The sequence below is a fragment of the Oryza brachyantha genome, chromosome 7 (assembly GCF_000231095.2).
Source record: "Oryza brachyantha chromosome 7, ObraRS2, whole genome shotgun sequence".
NCBI lineage: Eukaryota > Viridiplantae > Streptophyta > Magnoliopsida > Poales > Poaceae > Oryza > Oryza brachyantha.
In genome coordinates, this window is record NC_023169.2 from 4,174,697 (window position 1) to 4,193,987 (window position 19,291).

At 38.7% G+C, this 19,291-nt stretch overlaps 3 protein-coding genes across 4 annotated transcripts; all 3 read left to right on the forward strand.

Moving 5' to 3' along the window:
* Nucleotides 1-202: 202 nt before the first annotated feature.
* Nucleotides 203-6,885, forward strand: LOC102703881 (histone-lysine N-methyltransferase, H3 lysine-9 specific SUVH1-like). Of its 2 annotated transcripts, XM_040525778.1 has the most exons (4): nucleotides 203-682; nucleotides 2,809-2,873; nucleotides 2,967-5,558; nucleotides 6,474-6,885. In XM_040525778.1, the coding sequence occupies exon 3, from the start codon at nucleotides 3,053-3,055 to the stop codon at nucleotides 5,504-5,506; it is 2,454 nt and encodes an 817-aa protein (XP_040381712.1). In that variant the 5' UTR covers nucleotides 203-682; nucleotides 2,809-2,873; nucleotides 2,967-3,052; the 3' UTR covers nucleotides 5,507-5,558; nucleotides 6,474-6,885. The 2 variants fall into 2 exon arrangements, with proteins under 2 accessions (XP_040381712.1, XP_040381713.1); XM_040525779.1 differs by having other exon boundaries at nucleotides 2,809-5,558; nucleotides 6,471-6,885.
* A 3,474-nt stretch (nucleotides 6,886-10,359) lies between these two features.
* Nucleotides 10,360-11,339, forward strand: LOC107304603 (calmodulin-like protein 7). The gene has a single exon (XM_015839521.2). It carries the CDS (start codon nucleotides 10,431-10,433, stop codon nucleotides 11,109-11,111), a length of 681 nt encoding a protein of 226 aa, XP_015695007.1. The 5' UTR covers nucleotides 10,360-10,430; the 3' UTR covers nucleotides 11,112-11,339.
* Nucleotides 11,340-14,407: 3,068 nt separating this feature from the next.
* LOC121054911 lies at nucleotides 14,408-18,598 on the forward strand. The gene is made up of 5 exons (XM_040525870.1): nucleotides 14,408-14,540; nucleotides 14,718-14,768; nucleotides 15,138-15,185; nucleotides 15,472-15,531; nucleotides 18,183-18,598. Exons 1-5 carry the CDS (start codon nucleotides 14,408-14,410, stop codon nucleotides 18,326-18,328), a joined length of 438 nt encoding a protein of 145 aa, XP_040381804.1. The 3' UTR covers nucleotides 18,329-18,598.
* Nucleotides 18,599-19,291: the final 693 nt, after the last annotated feature.

Here is a 19,291-nt window from a genome sequence, read left to right on the forward strand (position 1 = left end):
TAGAATTTGCATCATGAACTCTAGATAGTCTCAACAAAATTTATGATATGCCACTCTATACATATGCTATCTACAAAATACCACCGTTTACATTAAAATGATACTCTCAATCTAACGTTCTACATAGAATACCAAGAGATATTTTGAGCTGTTTTTGATTTTTTTTTTATCCAACAGGATATGTAAAATGTCGTTTGTACCCCTGTTCTATTCTGGATAGATCCAGAACCAGATCGACCTCTCTTCTCGTCTCCTCGTACTGCCCGGCGCCCTCCTCCCCGTCGGCACCTCCTCCCCGGTCGCCGGCGCTCTCTCCGTTCGCCGCGACGTACCCCGTTCGTCGACCGTCCCTGTCCGGCCGCCGCGGCCACCCCCGCGTCGCCATCTCCGGCCAGCGCGGCCTCTCACGGCTCGCGGACTGCCTGGCGTGCCGGCTGCCGCCTTCAACCCCGGCCGGCGCGGACTCCCCCCGCCTCGCCGACTGCACGCCCGCCCCCGTCCCCCCGGTTCCCGCCTTCGCACCGGCCTCTGCCCCGGGTACCCGGCTGCCGCCGCCACCCCTGGCCGGCGCGGCCTCCACCGCCTCCCCCCGCCGCCGCGGTCTCTCCCGGGCGCCCTTAACTCGGCCTCCAGCAGACTCTCTGGCCGGCCCGGCCTCCACCATGGAGCAGCAGAGCATTAGGTAATCTCCACCGTTGTTATTAGTTCTTGAATTATTTGCTTAGTTAGTGTAGTGCTACGATTTTTGTTAGTGACATGATTTTAGTGCTTTGGATTTGATTTTAGGCTTCTCTAGGTAATCTCTGCTAGGGTTTAGGGTTCATCATGGAGAGTAGCAGGTGTTTCCATGTTACACTTTGTTGAGGTTTAGATGAGTCGTAAATCTACACTTGTTGATACTTCCATGTTTATCTCAGTATTGTTTTGAGGAAAAAACTATTCATGTTTTGATGTTTCATCCATGGTATCTAAGCTTGTGCTATTGGATGGTGAGCAGAATCCTCGTGTTTACAAAATAGAGCAGGGGCACTATAGTCTTTTCACATTTTATTTGATGGCTAAAATAAAGGAAAACAGCTCTAGAAACATCATAATGGCATTTTGTAAGGAATGTTACACTGAGGATGACATTTTAATGGGGAACATGTAAAGGGTGGCATTTTATAGAGAGCACATGTATGGAGTGGCATATCATAAATTTTCTCAGATAGGCTCTCCTCCAGATCTGGAAGCTTCTCTCTTAGCATGGCTTCAACTCAATAGTAGTGGCAGTGTTTAGTTTTGTTGCTAAACTGTTTTTAGGTTTGGGGGTTCGGCTGACCCCCCGTGTCCCACGTTAGGCTCTCCTCCAGATCTGGAAGCTTCTCTCTTAGTATGGCTTGAACTCTATAGTAGTGGCAGTGTTTAGTTTTGTTGCTAAACTGTTTTTAGGTTTGGGGGTTCGGCTGACACCCCCCCCCCCCCCCCCCCCCCCCGCTGTGTCCCACGTTAGATCCGTCGCCGCTCGTCGCTGGTATGGTATGGCGGTTCCGCTCCGGTCAGGCATGAGGTCAGTTTCATGGCTTTTTGGAGCATCGTGTGTGCCATAGGGACATTGGCCGTGAGTCCATCGGGTGTTCTGGTATGAGGAAAACACTAGAATAATACAGGCGGCTCTGGTAGAATATGCTGTGTATACCACTTAGGAAAGCTGCAATATTGATTATTTTACTGGAGTTAATTCAGTTTCTGTAAAATTCGTCCTAAATTAAGTTGTGAAGGATTGCTTGATTGGTTTCAAATTTTGAAGGATGAATCAAAGTTGAATGAATGAAGATAGTATTAAGAAAATGTGTTTGAATAGGCCTAGCATTTCGTTTTGAAATTAAAATTTTCTACAAAGAATTGATTTTATGTGTTAATTGAATTTTATGATTCACTTGGGAGGTGTACAAAGGAGGATTTATTCTGAATTTATTTATATTTTATTTGTAGAAGAAGAATTAATTGTATCCTTTTCTTTTTGGCTTTTCTTCTATTCTCATCGCGGAGCTTGATGGTTTGGTCGAGCAAATGATTCTTGTAAATTTTTTCCTTTTCTAAAGTTAACAACATTATGGGTAAGCTTGGTTCAACACGTGGACCAGTTGGCTGCCTGGGGTTGAATTTTCTTGATCTTTTTTTTTTCATATCTAACCCAACATTTATATCTGAGCCAAGTTTGTCACGTGGGCCAATCAGCTGGTATCATTCCGGCCAGCCTGAGATTATTTGATTTAATGCGTGTGGTTGTGCTCATCTCATAGTCGACAAAATAGATTGTGGGTAAATGACACCTACATTGTCACAAGAACATGCAACCCCCTTCCCCCTATTGTGCACAGATACCTGGGTAACCCTCCCTATGGGGTGCCATCCTGTAAATAAATCACCATCTTATTCTTTTTCCCTTATCGAAAGTGACTTTTATCGAAATACACTCTAATCTAAGGTAGTGAGTGGGTGTTATTCTCGGTAAACTTTTGGTTATCATAAAGAATCCAACCATCACTAAGCGTTGTTAATCTTTGTTTTTCATGTAAAATGGTCTCCACCCATCTCGTTATTATTGATTCTTATGTAATAAGGTTGCTATCTTTAACTTGTTGCTATAAAAGAAGCTATTTCTAATATTAGCTTCATGTGAGATATCCATTCAATCTTTGCGCTAGTTGACCCTCATCTACGGGTGTTCTATTGATTCACGTTGGTATTTGTCATGCTTTAGTAATTCTTAGTCTTTTCACGTTGATGCTTATTTACTTAATCCATGCATATTATGTGTTGCAGTTGTTATCTCAGGATCTGTGATAAATGACCGAGCTTCCTTTTAGATCTTCTGTTAATTCTTCTTGGTCAGTAAAACAGATGATTTAAGAAAAATGCTGGATTACATAAACATATCTTATACTGAAGGCACTGAAGGGCTCCCTTTTACCCCTTTACAGCTTTATCTAAACATGACTGGTAAACAAATCTAGAGAAGATACAAGGGAAATAGCGACATAAAGCAAAAGATTAAGGGTGGCTTACAATGGCTGGAGGTCAGCAGACAACTTCAGTTCCGATGGATAATGCAGCAGTTGTTGATGCCAAACCCTTGCGGACATTGACTCCCATGTTCCCTGCAGCACTTGGTCTGCACACTTTCACTGCAAAAGAAAACTCATCTTCAATTGTCTGTGTCACCCCGTTTGGACCGTATGCTGGGGGCACTGAACAGGCAATGCCTGCTAGTATTCCACCAATGTTTGCATCACCAGCTGCCCCTACAGAGCCCAACCAGAGGCAGCCGTATATGGTTCACTTGAATGGAGCTGCTCCTGCTAACGGTACAGCGAACAACACAGTGGTCATCCCTGATTTGCAAACATCTGGAGCAGCCACGGCTGAATCTGGTAAGAGGAAGAGGGGTAGACCCCGGCGTGTGCAAGATTCTTCTGTTCCTTCAGCTCATTTGATTCCTCCAGTTTCTTCAGCTCCAGGAGGTAATTTCACTGCTGTCCAGGCGCCTTCTTCAGCAACCACAGATGCACCTGGTAAGAAGAAGAGGGGTAGACCCAGGCGTGTAGATGTTCCTATACTGTCAACTCCTTCAGCTCCTCAAGTACATAGTACACCAGTTCTTCAGACACCTCCTGCATCTGCTGTAAATCAATCTGGTACAAGGAAAAGGGGGCGACCCAGGCGTGTACAGGATAATGCAGATACTTCAGCTCCCCCAATTCAATCAAAATATAGTGAGCCTGTTTTACAGACACCTTCTGTTGTCACCTCATCAGAGAATGGTAAGAGGAAGAGAGGACGGCCAAAGCGTGTGCCTGATAGTTCACTGATTTCTTCAAGTCATTCAGGTTTTTCAATTGATGATGATTCTGGTGACATAACAACAGGGAAACGTGGACGGCCTAGGAAAATTGATGTCAATCTGCTGAACCTGCCACCTTTGTTTTCAGATGATCCTAGGGAATCTGCTGATAATGTACTTATGATGTTTGATGCATTGAGGCGGAGGCTCATGCAGTTGGATGAGGTGAAGGAAGGAGCAAAGCAACAACATAACTTGAAGGCTGGGAGCATCATGATGAGTGCTGAACTTCGCACAAATAAGAACAAGAGGATTGGAGAGGTTTCAGGTGTTGAAGTTGGTGATATGTTCTACTTCAGAATTGAGATGTGTCTGGTAGGACTTAATAGTCAGAGCATGTCCGGGATTGATTACATGTCTGCTAAGTTTGGTAATGAGGAGGATCCTGTGGCTATCAGTATCGTGTCAGCTGGTGTGTATGAGAATACTGAAGATGATCCAGATGTGCTGGTTTACACTGGACAGGGCATGTCTGGAAAGGATGACCAAAAGCTTGAGAGAGGTAATCTTGCACTTGAGAGGAGTTTACATAGAGGTAATCAAATCAGAGTTGTTCGAAGCGTAAAAGATTTGACTTGTCCTACTGGTAAGATATACATTTATGATGGCCTTTATAAAATAAGAGAAGCGTGGGTCGAGAAAGGAAAATCTGGCTTTAATGTGTTCAAACACAAGTTGATCAGGGAACCTGGTCAACCTGATGGCATTGCGGTTTGGAAGAAGACTGAAAAATGGAGGGAAAATCCATCCTGTAGAGATCATGTTATATTGCGTGATATATCATATGGCGCAGAAAGCAAGCCTGTTTGCCTTGTAAATGAAGTGGATGATGAGAAAGGTCCTAGCCACTTCACCTACACAACTAAACTGAGCTACATAAATTCTCTCAGCTCAATGAGAAAGATGCAGGGCTGCAGTTGCGCAAGTGTATGTCTTCCTGGTGATGACAACTGCTCTTGCACACATCGGAATGCTGGTGATCTGCCCTACAGTGCTTCAGGCATACTTGTTAGCCGGATGCCTGTGTTGTATGAGTGTAACGATTCCTGTAAGTGCTCACATAATTGCCGGAACCGAGTTGTACAGAAAGGTTCCCAGATCCACTTTGAAGTGTTTAAGACAGGAGATCGAGGTTGGGGACTTCGTAGTTGGGATCCAATTCGAGCTGGCACATTTATTTGTGAATATGCAGGTGAGGTTATTGACAAAAACAGTATGATTGGAGAAGATGATTACATCTTTGAGACACCTCCTTCTGAGCAGAATTTAAGATGGAACTATGCGCCAGAATTACTGGGTGAACCTAATCTCTCTGACTCAAGTGAGACACCTAAGCAACTGCCAATAATCATCAGTGCAAAACGAACTGGAAACATAGCTCGCTTTATGAACCACAGCTGCTCACCAAATGTCTTTTGGCAACCAGTTTTGTATGATCATGGTGATGAGGGGTACCCACATATCGCATTCTTTGCAATTAAGCATATTCCTCCAATGACAGAGCTTATGTATGATTATGGTCAGAGCCAGGGTAATGTTCAACTGGGAATCAATTCTGGATGTCGGAAGTCCAAAAACTGCTTATGTTGGTCGCGCAAATGCAGAGGTTCCTTTGGCTAAAAAAATGTGAACCCTGTAATGGAAACATTAAAGCATAATCTGCCATTACAAGGTGAGTGATCGGCTGTTTTCTTATTTCTTCATCAACAGTATTATTCTTTACTGAAAATTGCACGTTCTGATTTGTGAAATATACTCTGTTATTATTATGTTATGGAGTTCATGTCGAGCATAATTTAGTTACATGTACTTTGAAGGGTGCATAGTTTTCTGCCTTTTGAAGTAATTGGTAGATTGAAATATTCCAATGAAAATGGATTTAACTAATTTAGTGCCTTTGGGTAAAATTAAATTGATATAGCTGGTTCTTCGTTTATGTAGCTTTGTGAGGTAAAGGCTGCTCTTTTGAATTGTCATTTAGCCCATGTTACCTGTACCACTGATTTATATGCTACTAGAAGTGCCCAATTTGGAAAACTTAGTAAATAGGAATCGTTTGAGAACAAATGTACATTAATTTTGCGCATACATAATCTTAAAACCATAGAAAATATGTCTCTTCGTACCACTACCAAATATGAATTTTCTACTGTCAGGCACAAATAGTATGACCAGAAATCAGACACCCTTATCTTTTCGCTTATGCTTATAAGTCAAAATTTGAATTTTCTACCTAAAATTTGGAGATGATTTTGGGGTTTTTCTCCTAAGCTTATTTTTCAGTCTTGGCTTTTAGGTCACTAAGAATACGTATATAAAATTTTGATTCACAAATTATTTTCGTTTGTAAATATGCCGTTTGCTGTTTTCCATAAAAGAAAACCAAACAATCACCGCTAGAAGCATCAGATGTTATGTAATGCATTTATAATGGAATATATTCAGAAACGTCCGTAGAAGCTTGGTCCTCCTTACAGCATTCTTGTAGATCCATGTTGAATTGTTGATTAACAAAGATTTGATACTTTCAAATGTATTTCTTAGTCTCCATTCTGATGATTTGAACTGTCTTCATCTACGGTAGCAGGCGATTGTTGTAGAGTTATGAAGCAGCAGGGTGCATTTGGCGTTCAAGGTGGCATTTAATAAGGTTGGTCTTTGTCAGATGAGATTCATGAGAACGCAAAAGAGGGTATTTATTGCACAAAGCGTTGGCATCGTACCAAACTCTATTGGAATAACTAGTGTTTAGCGTAGCTTTTGAATTCCGAGAAGGTTGGACCTGTGTTACTATGTTCTTGTAGTGTTGTTGTTTCTCCTGTTTAAGAGAACTTTACCGACTGTATAACGCCATGCATGGTTGCACTGCAAGATCTTCCTGGGCTTCACATGCCAGTCGTGCACTCGCCATTTGTTTTTCGTAATATTAATGGCCTACATAATGCTTCCTGTAGTGTACTCATCATGGCAGTAGCTCCAGTCATCTGCCGAGGTTGAAATGGTAGAGTCCTGCTCTTGCATACGGTTGTGTGCTGTCAGCAGATGTTTGCCTCATGTGAATCTGCAAGTCATGTGTTACTCCCTCCCTTTATTTCATATTGTAAGATTTTTTAAGCTTATCAGATTAACCTAGTTGTGTATTGTTGGTATATATATCTAGATTTCATTAGTATCCAATCTATGTACGACTAGAAAATCTTACAGTGTGAAACGGATAGAATAGCTTATATTATTGTCTCACAGAGGTTGCATCGTATGCTGTTGTTTGCAGCAGAGCATATCTGATATCTCTACATCAGCAGGTGAATCAGTTTTTTATGCATGAGCTGAACGATGCAGGATTAGATTTGATTTCTTTGGGTTGGTTTCCTTATCTATGGTCAGAAAGGTCCTTTCTGGTCAGGCTGGCATATGGCAATTCCTCTTATGCTTTCAGAGAAGGTTCAGCTATGATTCTTCAGAGATTCAGTAGGTAAAGCTACAGTTATTTTCCTCTTCCCAGATTGACCGTCTTGGCAGATAACACTGTGATGTAAAAGCTAGAACAGAACATGTTGAAGAGGTCTTTGGAGGATAGAAATGGTGGTGGTTCTTCTTTCTTGTCTATGTTGACGAAAGAAGTCTGAACCTGCCTCCTATTTCCAGATACTGTTGGCCGTCTGTCTCTACGTTTTGGAAGCGACAACCGGATTGATGTTGGGAGTTGGGCTAACGACTTGGACCAAGTCTGATCGATGTGGCCGGCCCATTTCCGAGTAATAACATTACAAATTTGCAGGGGATTTCTTCTACTAATCCCCTTTCTTGATTCTTTCTTCACATGGCTAGGAACGCCTACCAACCAAACAAAACCTCCATTCAAAAGGTATAGTCAGTTGAGTGCTCTGTGACCTCTGCTCTCACCACCAGGAAACGGCGGCACACATATTGTTCTCATGCCTTTTGCAGAACCGTCCGAATCAACCCTGGGATAAAGTCTACTTTGAAGCACTTGTACCAACTAAAACCGATCGCCCCGCTACCAGCGAAACATTTTCTTCATTCTATGCTTCTCTGGAATCACAGACATGAAGTTGTCTTCAGAAACCAACAACCTTCGTTGCATCGCATCGCATCCTGCGGCCTGCAATAGACGACGGCACTCTACGGCTCAAACAAGATGATATCGCCGCTGTAGAGCCCGCCTAGAGGGCAATCTTTAGGCAGAGTTCGAATCCGACCCAAGGAGGATACTTCTTCCTCTTTTTCTGTGCGTACGTTTTTCAAGCTGTTAAACATGTATTTTTTAGAAAAAAGTTTTATATAAAAGTTATTTAAAAAATCAGATTAATTCATTTCCTAAATTTGTTAAAGCTAATACTTAATTAATCATATGTTAATGGTTTTTTTCGTTTTACGTACGCTGATTTGACTAATGGGCAATGTCAGAACGCTGCCTTAGCTCAGCCATCTCGTGCTTGTTGTAGTTCTCCTAGCTTGCTGTTGTAACCACTCCTTTTCTCATTTGCTGTATTTTGGTTTTTTTTTTCTTAATACAATTCAGGTGGGGCTCTCACCCCCCCCTATTTATCAAAAAAAATAATTCTTATACCCCCTCAGTTCCCTACTGTAAATCTTTCTATTTAAATTCATTAATATGACATGAATCTGTGTAGGATTAGAGGGAACGGGGGGAATTCTAGCGCAGGGATAAACATATACACAAAACAAACATAATCATACCACTGTATACTGCTAAAACTGTAAATTTGTCGCTAACAATGGTTGGTTGTTCCTACGGAGCTAGGTTGAAAGGTGGAACTAGCTTCTGTCATCAATATATGACGTTTTAGACAAGCTAATGCTAATTAACTACCTTTTCTCTAAGTTGTTTAGCCAACGGTATATATTAAATACCGGAGGAAGTATAAGTGCTAACCAAGCAAAGGTTGATCACATCGAAGAGGCAATGTGATGTGACGTGCTGGCACATGTCAACCTTACGTGCACTCAACGGCCGGCCGTACAAGCTTTGGTCTTTGCCAAATAATATTTTGCATGCTTATGAAATTACACTGCTAGGCAAAGCCTGGCAGTTTTCCAGGTCGGAAAAAAATATATTTTGCATGTTTATTTTGAAAGAAGTGATATTGTGTGTTTGAATCAAATGGGTTTCTTAGGCGAGTGATTATGATACAATTTCCCCAACATCCATTTCATTCTTAATAAGGGATTAAGGCTAATGGTGTCATGTGGAGTTGCTATGTAATGTCTCTAACCATCTATCTAGGTTCAAAGCATAAAGCTGGTTGTTAATGTCAGAGCTCTTAGTCATATTTTGAAGAAATGCATTTTATCTAAAGATTGTATAAATCATGCCATCTCTTTTCATTGTCATATTTAACAGTAAATCAAAGTTGCAAGTGCCTACTCTTCAAGGTTAACTAAGACTATGTTGCATTGTAATTGCTTTTATGATGTAGCTAGTGTTTGTGCTCTTAATTATTCCCAAGGGCATAAGAATAAGTTTACTACTCTTTCTAGTTGACACATATTTCTGCATTCAAAGAAACACTTTTGGTTGAACATGTACTCATTCCGAAAATAAGTGTAGTGGTATTCCGAATGTTCCATTTGGTGATAATTATGAACCGAAAACCTTTTCACTGGCGTGTAACTTCCTCTGGCCATAAAAAAAATGTAAAAAGGATGTCATTCTAGAGATCGATGCAATCTCCAAAATATAACTTTGATCACTAATCTATTTTATAAAATATTTGAAAACCCAATAAAGTTTCACAAATATTTTGTAAGTATTTAATTTTGGTCAAAGCTACCCATATTATTTTCAAGCATCCAACATTTTTAAAAATAAATTTTAATGTTTTTTTGAACTTGATACATGTCAAAGACAACATATTCTTGTCATTGTAAGAGGAGCATGCATAAGTGAATTTACCTTCGAAATTTCAAAAAGGTTTCATTATACTCACGCTGGTTCCATTATTCTTGTTATTCTAGATAAGGTTGATGTCAAACTTTTAAAAAACTTTGAATATCAATAAGTTTTAAAACATTTAGTTTTAAGGCATTTGAACAATATATATAGATGAGTCTTGAAATGTAATTTAATAAAATTAAACTTTCGTTTGTTTCTTATACATTACAATAGAAAACCATAGTTAAACATAAACATAGTTTTTGGAGATATATAGTCTCATTGTCCAAAATAATATGAATTATCAATTCGAGAGAATAGTAGATAGGTGGTGATGCCAACTACTCCTATAAAAGATGTGGCCATTTATTGTTTGGCATTAATTTTCATCTCTCTTTTTCCCTGTTGGTGATAATAAATGAATCATTTCTGTCCTAAGGTGCTTGTGAAATTTCCAGGAAGTTTCATCGGCAGCTTGCAGCCATAGCCTTTTATTAAGTATGAAGTCATCTCCAATAAAGAGGCAATAAAAAGATATCATCCATCTTCCTCTGAATTTCTGCGAAATGATGCAAGACTCATCGCATAGATATCTAGCAAAATCTACTGCTATATATACAGGCCTACATGCATCCAAGTCGAGATGTTCATTTGAACAAGCACTTCAACAGGGTACACAGGATTTCATTGCTGTATTCCAATTTGTTGCATTTGGCACAAAATATATACTATATTATGATGGATCACAACATCTTAGTTCCACTGCTGTCATCCCTTGTGATGTTGGTCTTGGGGCCTTTGATCATAGATGTGATCTCGGTGAGCAAGAAGATTGGGAAGTTCTTGAGCATAGCTTTGAGGTTCTTAGCACATGACGGTAGTGTTATCGACTCTATGATCATGGACGACGATGATCCTCCTTCGTCGCGGCGGTTGCTAGGAGAAGGGAGGATGACATGCCATGATGCAACGGTCGTCACAATGAGATTAGGTCTCAGGTGGAGAATGAGTGGGGAGGCTGCCATGGAGTGCCAAGGGTGTGACAACCTCATGGGTGCCGCCATGGATGAGCTGCTGGACAGGAAGACGGCGAGCGAGAGTGAGCTAAAGGAAGCCTTCTATGTGTTCGATCGCAATGAGGATGGGTTCATATGCGCCGCGGAGCTATGGAGCGTAATGAGGAGGCTAGGGTTCAAAGAAGGACGAAGGTACGAGGACTGTATGAGGATGATCCACACTTTTGATGAAGATAAAGATGGAAGGATTAGCTATTTAGAATTTAGAAGGATGATGGAAGGTGTAGTTTAGTTAGCTGCTCTACCTCACAGAAGTTTTTTTTTGGTGTTGCTGTTGTTGTAACAATTACTTGATAACTATGTAATATGCCAGTCATGCATGTACTATGTTGGTATAACTTTGGGGATCACACATTGCAGATAGTATAACCTAGTATCAATGGTGAAATTAATGTGCATTATGCACTCAATATCGCTGAATACACATTGAAACTACTTGTTGGATAAAAATATAAACTTTGCAATGTTCATAATATCTCTAACATTGTAAATCTCACTACATTATGGCCATTTATAGAGTTAGTACAATATTACATGAATATATAACATGACATCACTAAATCAGGTTCATAATCAGGAAATATATTTGGGGCAACTGTAAATTTTGCCACTAGTTCAAATTATTATTGCAAAACTCTTACTAGAAAATTATAAAAATACCACCAAAACTACTGTTTGAATAGCATTCTAAGAAAATAGAAAAAGGTTAGTGATAAAATTCCAAATGCCTTATGGACGCCACTCATGTGTTCGATTTTAAAAACATCGATAGTAAAATGTATCCAGTTTTGTAGTTTAGGATAGAAAATACAGTTCGAGCAAAATTCAAGGGTTAAAATTTAAACTTGACTGATAAAAGGAACGTAAAGTAAAAAAAAATCTTCCGACTGATACATCGTTTACATTTTTCATATAGGCCGCGTTCGGCTAGGGTTATATTACCTGGTGCGGAAAAACGTGAAAATAGATTAGTACCTGATTAATTAATTATTAGTTAGAAAAATTTACAAATAAATTAATATAATATTTTAAATCAAATTTCTATAGAAAATTTTTATAAAAAATATACTGTTTAGCAGTTCAGTAAGTATGTGCATGAAAAACGAGAGAATCTGGATTAGTAATGAGAAAAACGAACCGGGATATTTAGTTGACTTTTAGTATCGAAAAATCATCTCGACACAGAGGTTGCATCCATGTGTATGGATGGCAAAGGAAGGCCGGTGAACCGTGTTGTGCTAATTATCTTGCCACTAATGGCATGGGAGAGAATATTATCCCTCTAAACTTTTCAGCCTCAGATCGATTACGTACTGTGAGTCGGCTGGCATTACATGCAATTTGGCACTTGATAATAGTTTAATACTTAATAGGTCCCTTAATGCATGCTAAACTCTCAGGTAAACTGAAGATGGAGTGCTTTAATTATCATTATTATTTTGAACTAAAACATGTCGCAAAATCCCAATCACGATCAAATTACATGGTTTTAGATATAATCTCATTTATCTGGAGCAATTGGTTATAAATATAAAAAGAAATCATAATACTATTTGCAACGTATAGTAATTAGCTGAATAAGCAACGGCAATTTAAAAAAGATAACCCCACCACTCACTCCAGTTTTTTATTTGATGTTGTTGACTTTTGTATGAAATTTTATCTTATTTAATATTTTATCTAAATATATAAAATTATAAGTCATAATCAAAGTTTATACAGTAATAAATCAACCATAAAATATAATTAATAATAATATTTTTTTAATACGACAATGATAAAACTCAATTGCGTCCGATAAAAAAACAGACCGAGTATCATTTTGTACGTGTAGGTCGAGTTACGCTTCTAACAAACTGAAAATGTAATTAATATATTTCACGTCTCAGATCAGGATGAATCTAGACACATATACAAAACATATATATTTATATTGATACATGGATGAATTTAATCAAACCAAAAAAAAGTCTTATAATATAGAACATAATATACTTAGCATCAATTTTCAGCTATCAAATCTGTAGTTTTTATTCACTAACAAAAGATTTTGATATGAGAACATATATGTTCTTAGACATGGTTGTAAGATCATAGCCATGATTAATATTTAATGATGAATAATTAGATTGCAAATTGATATATTAATATAAATTGGTTTGAAAATATTTATGGTGTTAGTGTGAGTGTGTGACTAATGTAGACCAGGTTGCGCTATCCAACCATGGTCAATGACGAGGATTTTTTATGGTGATAGACTTTTAGGTATAAATGGATGAGATGTTCAAGTCCTAGAGACATAACTTTTGAAAGAGAAAAATAAAGGTTTGAGAGGAGTGCTTTGTATGCGCTGTGTAAACGAATAAAACTGATTTACTTCTAGTGTATATTTGGGCATGGTTTTATTAATTTCACTAAAAAGACCATTCATCCCCTCTAATATGTTTGTTTGGTTTCTTGAGTTTCCATCCTACAATTGCCAACTTAGAATTAATACAGAGAGTATTAGGGGGAAGCACCTAGAGTCGTGCGCTTATATTTTTCCTTAACTTTTGTACGCGTATTTTTCAAATACTAAAAGTTTATTATCTTACCTTTATAGAGTATATTTTAACTTTATAGTAATTAATTTTATTATTTATAGTATTAAATAGTCATTAAAAAATTCAGATAATCTTTCATAGAAGAATAGTAAAAAAAATCATACGAATTTACGCGCAGGTGGCTGTTCTATCGGTAGAATTTGAGCGTGTGTTTGGAGGCGTATCTCGTTGTGCAGGTATAGTTCGTGATCATGGGATGGTAGCTTTGGTTTAGCAGCTGGCCGGTTAATTAGGCGGTTAATTTGGTTATACACACACATCAGTACATCACCATCAGTGTCTTCTCAATTAATTAATTAATTAATTGTGATGACGGCTAGACGAGTGAACGCCGATGCTCCTAATTTCACTGGAACGATGACACGATCCCTCCCTTCTTCGCGGCACTTTCGTCCCGCCGCCGCCGGCAGCCCTACTGCCTTGCCGCCGCCCGCCGCCCTACCGTCCCTCCATCACCGCCTCCACCGCCGAATGCGCTGTCTCCGGCGCTGCCTTCGTCGACCTCGCCGGCTGCGCCGACTCCCCCGAGCCCGCCGCCGCCTCCTTCACCTCCTCCATCGCCGAGTGCGTCGAGCCCCGCCGCCCTACCGTCCCTCCGTCACCTCCTCGATCGCCGAGTGCGCTGTCTCAGGCGCTGCCTTCGTCGAGCTCGCCGGCTGCGCCAACTCCGCCGAGCCCGCCGCCGCCTCCTTCACCTCCTCCATCGCTGAGTGCCCTGGTCAGTGAACGCCTCTACGCCGGCCTGCAATTTTGAGTTTTAAATTTGACATGGATGCTTATGTGCTACTTCTTACCATCTTACAAACAACAAAGAAAGCGGAAAAGAATCCAACAGCAAAGAAAACATAATGTCAACAGCTCAGAAATATATTTGTCATCTTTTTGAACAAACATTATGTCCAGTTTTACATTTGATGCACCAATCATGCAAATGTACCGGCTTGGGCAGTGCTTCATATCGTATAGTGTTGTTGCCCATCTTACAGGAGAAAAGCGGACCTCACTTAGCTCCTTACGGAAAAAATATGTGATTTTTACAGTCTCAGCTCCATACTTAGGTGATTTTTTATCTGTTTTGACAATCTCAAGTAATTTAGTTATTACAAGGTTCACAATAAGCTTGTTTGATTATTTAGCATACCTCTTCTCCTGTGTATCCCATAGAAAATAGTAATTAGTGTATCACTGAAATTGAAATATTAACAGATGAGTGAACACTTATGAATTAACATCAGTGCAAAACTGGGTGGGAGTTGTGAAATCCTTTGTGGCCTACTGCTTCAAAGGTATGTTTTGTTCCATGCTTTGAACACAATGACGTTTCTCGGTTTCTGTCGCTGCTTTAGCTTCTTTAACTGATACATATTATATCGGTTTCCATCATGTATGTCAACTTAATTTTAACGCCCTTCTTCTTGATTTTCCTTATTAATTAACTAAGACTGATGTTTGTTTTGATCTTTAGAGGTATTGTAATTGCACAGCAAATAGTTGGTTTTTTTGGTTTGATACGGTATCATATTTTTGTTGATGTGGATGGGGAATTTTTGTGCTTTTCTTTTTTGGTTGAAATTGGGAATTCAGAGTACAATGTAGCTGCTGCCAAACTATTGGTAATTTTCCAAACTATCCAGAGTAAAATGCGAATTTTACAGGTATTCTTTGGGCGGCAAGGATAACAAATCAGTACTTCCAAACTATTGGTATGGTTGTTTTACTAAACTTTCTTACTTTGCGATACCATTAATTTCAACTATATATTCGTTGAATGTGAGAGAATGAACTCCACAAAATGATAGTCGGGTTCTTATGACTGTGGAAGATTTCCATTTGACGATTGATAAGGAGGTAGCTGATGACATCCATTAAGATGACATATTTGTTCTGATTCAGTGAAGAAAGTGTTAAAAATTGCTTTGCATGGTAAGTTTACTGGAATGTGTGGGAAATTATACTATGAATTAACTATTTGACTATTTTGTCTTGCAGGTGCTCCCACGTTAGCAAGTGTTTTGGTTTATCCCAATAATTTCACCACAAGTGAGGAAGGTAAGCAATTCTGGTATTCCCTCTATTCATCCAGTTTACTTTATGTTCACAAGATGCAACATGCAACCTTGGAAGTTGGAACTGCATTATTCTCTGAAATACAGAATCATCAGCGCTGTATTGTTATCTTATATATATGAACTAATTGGCCTAGAATTTTCTATGGGTCCTTTTAAATCTTGATAACACAAGAATCTGCAGCATCTGCATATCTCAATATCAGAACTGCAAGTAAACCATTTCATTCATATCTTATTATAGCGTATTTACTGTCCAGAGGATTGGTAATGCGTAGCATTTGGATTGACTGATTTCCAAAAGAAGTATTACGGAAGTGTTCAACTGCAAAAGTGTTCAACTGAATTCACCTTTTTTTTTTCCTTCAGTGAACTTGCAAACATCAAGAGCAGCAACTCAATGACTGATTCTTTGAATTGTACTACTTTCTTTCAGTAAAAAATGGAATTGCTACTGCTGTTTTCCCCATCATCAGACAAGTTTGATACTTTATTATATCGTTGTGTTAGTATTCAGCTACCACACTTCCAAAAGATCTTCATGGAATTATTTTTTTCGTGTAAAAAGTTTGTTAAAGATTCTTAGGTGGTTTGTCGGTTCCTATTCTTTGATCTGATCTGAAAATTTTGATTGATAGCCAAATTGTCTTATTTGAAGTATGATATACTAAGAGAATGTGATTAGGGTTTAACTCCTGAACTAATTTTCAGATAAGAAATTAAGTGAATTTCATTTCATTTTTGAACCTGCTATGCTGCTAGACACATAGCAAATATATACATCAGGTAAAAACACTCAAAGATGAAATTCTGAATAAATAGAAGAAGACAGCTTTATCTCTATATAAGTTACAAGATTTTTAGTCGTTGTGGAAAAAGAGGAGTACTATTTGTTGAATCCTGCCCTCCAAATAACCTTTATGCCTATGCAGCAATCAGATTTTTCAATTGATAAGAAAACATGTGCAGCACTAAGTATCATAGCAATTAATTGACTGCAATAACAATAATCTAAACTATCAAGCCACTCACACCAAACCACAATCCCAATCAAGTGTCAGAAGCAATTCATAGACATGGATTAGAATGCATCGATGAAACCAGATAATTGATTAGAGCATCCCCAACTGCTCATCTAAATTTGGTCATCCATATCTTCATTTGGATGATCATCTAAAAACTTTTATCTTTCATATCTCTTTGTACTCCAGTAGATCATCTATATATATGTTATCCTCCATATCTATTTGGAGAATTGGAGAGAGAACATCTAAATATAGAGTTTCTCTCTCCTAATATGGATGACATCCAAAAATAGATGATGGGATAGATGTTCTACTGGAGCTCAAATTTTACTTTTCATTCTCTATTTCTAGAATGGAGGATGGAATGGATGAGCTGTTGGGGATACTCTTAATAGGCAGCCAGCAGCCAACAGTAACATTATATTATCATATTGGTTTATACCTCTAAATCTGGCCACCATTTAGTTGGTTCATCACAAATCATTTGTAAGTTGAAACTGGGAGTAGATTACTTGGTCAGATTTCATCAAAATGGTGGCCTGCAGTATAAAATTATAAATGTAGTTTTGGTTTTCATTTGTAAGTTTGAGCCACTAGACAGAAGCTCCATTGACTGACTGGATAGCTAGCCTAGCTGTACATATGAGCAAAATAAATGGGCAATTTGGCAGGGATATGTGCCTGCCTCTTGTTGCTTCTGAATGATTTTGTCAGTATGAAACCAAGAAAGCGATGCTTCACCAAAAGTCTATAAAGATCAGGCATGCCATCCGTTTTTTCCCTTGTCCACACGCAGCAAGCGATATATATGCAGTGTGAAACTGAAACTAGCCAATTAATTGAAGCAGGCAGCCAGGCTGCAGGTGACATCAAGAGCGGCAACTCAATGACTGATTCTTTCGATTGTACTACTTTCTTTCAGGAAAAAATGGAATTGCTACTGCTGTTTTCCCCCATCAAATGGTTCTTAATTAATTTGATCTTGTGTTAATTACTCCCTTCCAATCTTTGATGACTTGGTCAGATTTCATCAAATCTGTTCCCTGCATTATAAAATATCCTCCTGCTACTGCCTAGCCTTCACTAATCTATCTTACTACACGTTGGGTTGATCAAGCTTGATTTGCATGGTTGGTCGTTAAACATGTAAATATAGGAACTCTGTTGTGCTTGATCTGCATATTACAAATTGATTGGTTGATTGGAAACTATGCGTGTAATTTGGTGGATTTGAGGTTATAGCATTGTTATTGATAGTTGTGTGGCTGAGGCGCCAATTGATGTTCATTCACTGGAACTGAATTTTCTTACAGGGCATTGTATGTCATATTTTGAAGGGACAACCTGGTGATTATATAGACCGTAGAATGCCAGTTTATTTGAGGTTGTGATCTGACAGATTCTGGGAACTTATATGTTTTATCCACTATTACTTTTGTTAGTTTTATGTCACTCCAATATCAACTTAGTGGCTTAGTGCTTTCTTTATGGTATATAACATGATTCTATTTCTAATATTGTTACTTCATTATTCAGTTATATACAGTACATTAGTGTGACCTAAGCTGATTATTTTCACTAATCATTTTTCTCAATGCCATCTCTATAGGTTTCTTTGCCAATCTATCAACTCAGCCGGTGTCTCATGAGCTTCTTCAACAGTATGTATACATGAAATTTTTACTCATATTGCCACCATTTAATGGAACATATGAAAACATGCACTTCATAGCGGCGTGTCCTTCATTCTTGTAGTTTCACTTAATAAAAGGTTTCACTTGATAAAATTATGTGATTAACGAGAGAGTTGTCCTCCTAAACGGTGGAATCTGGACCAACAACAGAACCTGCAAATTAGGTCTACATGTAACTAACTAATCAGTTCAGCTCTAGACATGGTCTGTGAGAAAGTTGCTTCACACTTAATTATCTGCATGGGAGCTTATATTTTTATTTAGCCCGAATATTAGTTTTTTTTGATTGACATACAGTACACTATTTTTAGGTGATAGGGAAAATATTTGTCAGCATGTGGGGCCAAATGCTCTTTGGATGTATAAAATGACATTTTTCTAAGAATTATAATGGTATATTTATAATTAGTTGAATTGTAATAGCATATTTCTAAACTGCATATTTGTAATAGACATACAGATCTAATTAACCCTTTATCTAACCTATAGTGCACCAACCGCGGTCCTCACTTCTATATCCTCACCTCTTAGATCCAACGGTACATAACAGTTTGTCTCAAAATCAAGAGCTCGGATTGTCCGCGTCGTCCCTCACCCATCTACCCTAGCAACGTGCCCTCCCCTTCCCTCTGCCCCAGGCCGCCTGGCTCCGCCCATCATGCTGCCTCCACATCGCCCGCAGCGCCTCCACCGTGTCATCTCCGTCGTCGTCGCCGCTAAATTTTGTATTATATACGTACATATATTATTTAAATTATAAACATGTGTATTCAGATTAACTCACAGGTGATTGCGGGAGCTATTTTTTGACACGGTAGTATTTGTACCACTTCATCCGGTTTTTTAGATGCCGCCAAATTTTGGACCTATACAATATCATAAGTCATTCATAAAATAAATAAACAATTTGTTTGGGTCCAAATTAAATTATTTAATTAATATATACTCATGTATAATCTAATCTACCCTATATAGTGATAAAATATATTAGAAACTTTCTATGAAATATAAATTTGTATTAAAA

Bases quoted from the DNA above. Each gene is read 5' to 3' on its own strand.
- LOC102703881 (XM_040525779.1), top strand. From the start codon at position 3,053: ATGGCTGGAGGTCAGCAGACAACTTCAGTTCCGATGGATAATGCAGCA.
- LOC107304603 (XM_015839521.2), top strand. From the start codon at position 10,431: ATGCATCCAAGTCGAGATGTTCATTTGAACAAGCACTTCAACAGGGTA.
- LOC121054911 (XM_040525870.1), top strand. From the start codon at position 14,408: ATGCAAATGTACCGGCTTGGGCAGTGCTTCATATCGTATAGTGTTGTT. The intron at 14,769-15,137 runs GTATGTTTTGTT...CGAATTTTACAG, and splicing joins TGTGGCCTACTGCTTCAAAG to GTATTCTTTGGGCGGCAAGG. The intron at 15,532-18,182 runs GTAAGCAATTCT...CCATCTCTATAG, and splicing joins TTTCACCACAAGTGAGGAAG to GTTTCTTTGCCAATCTATCA.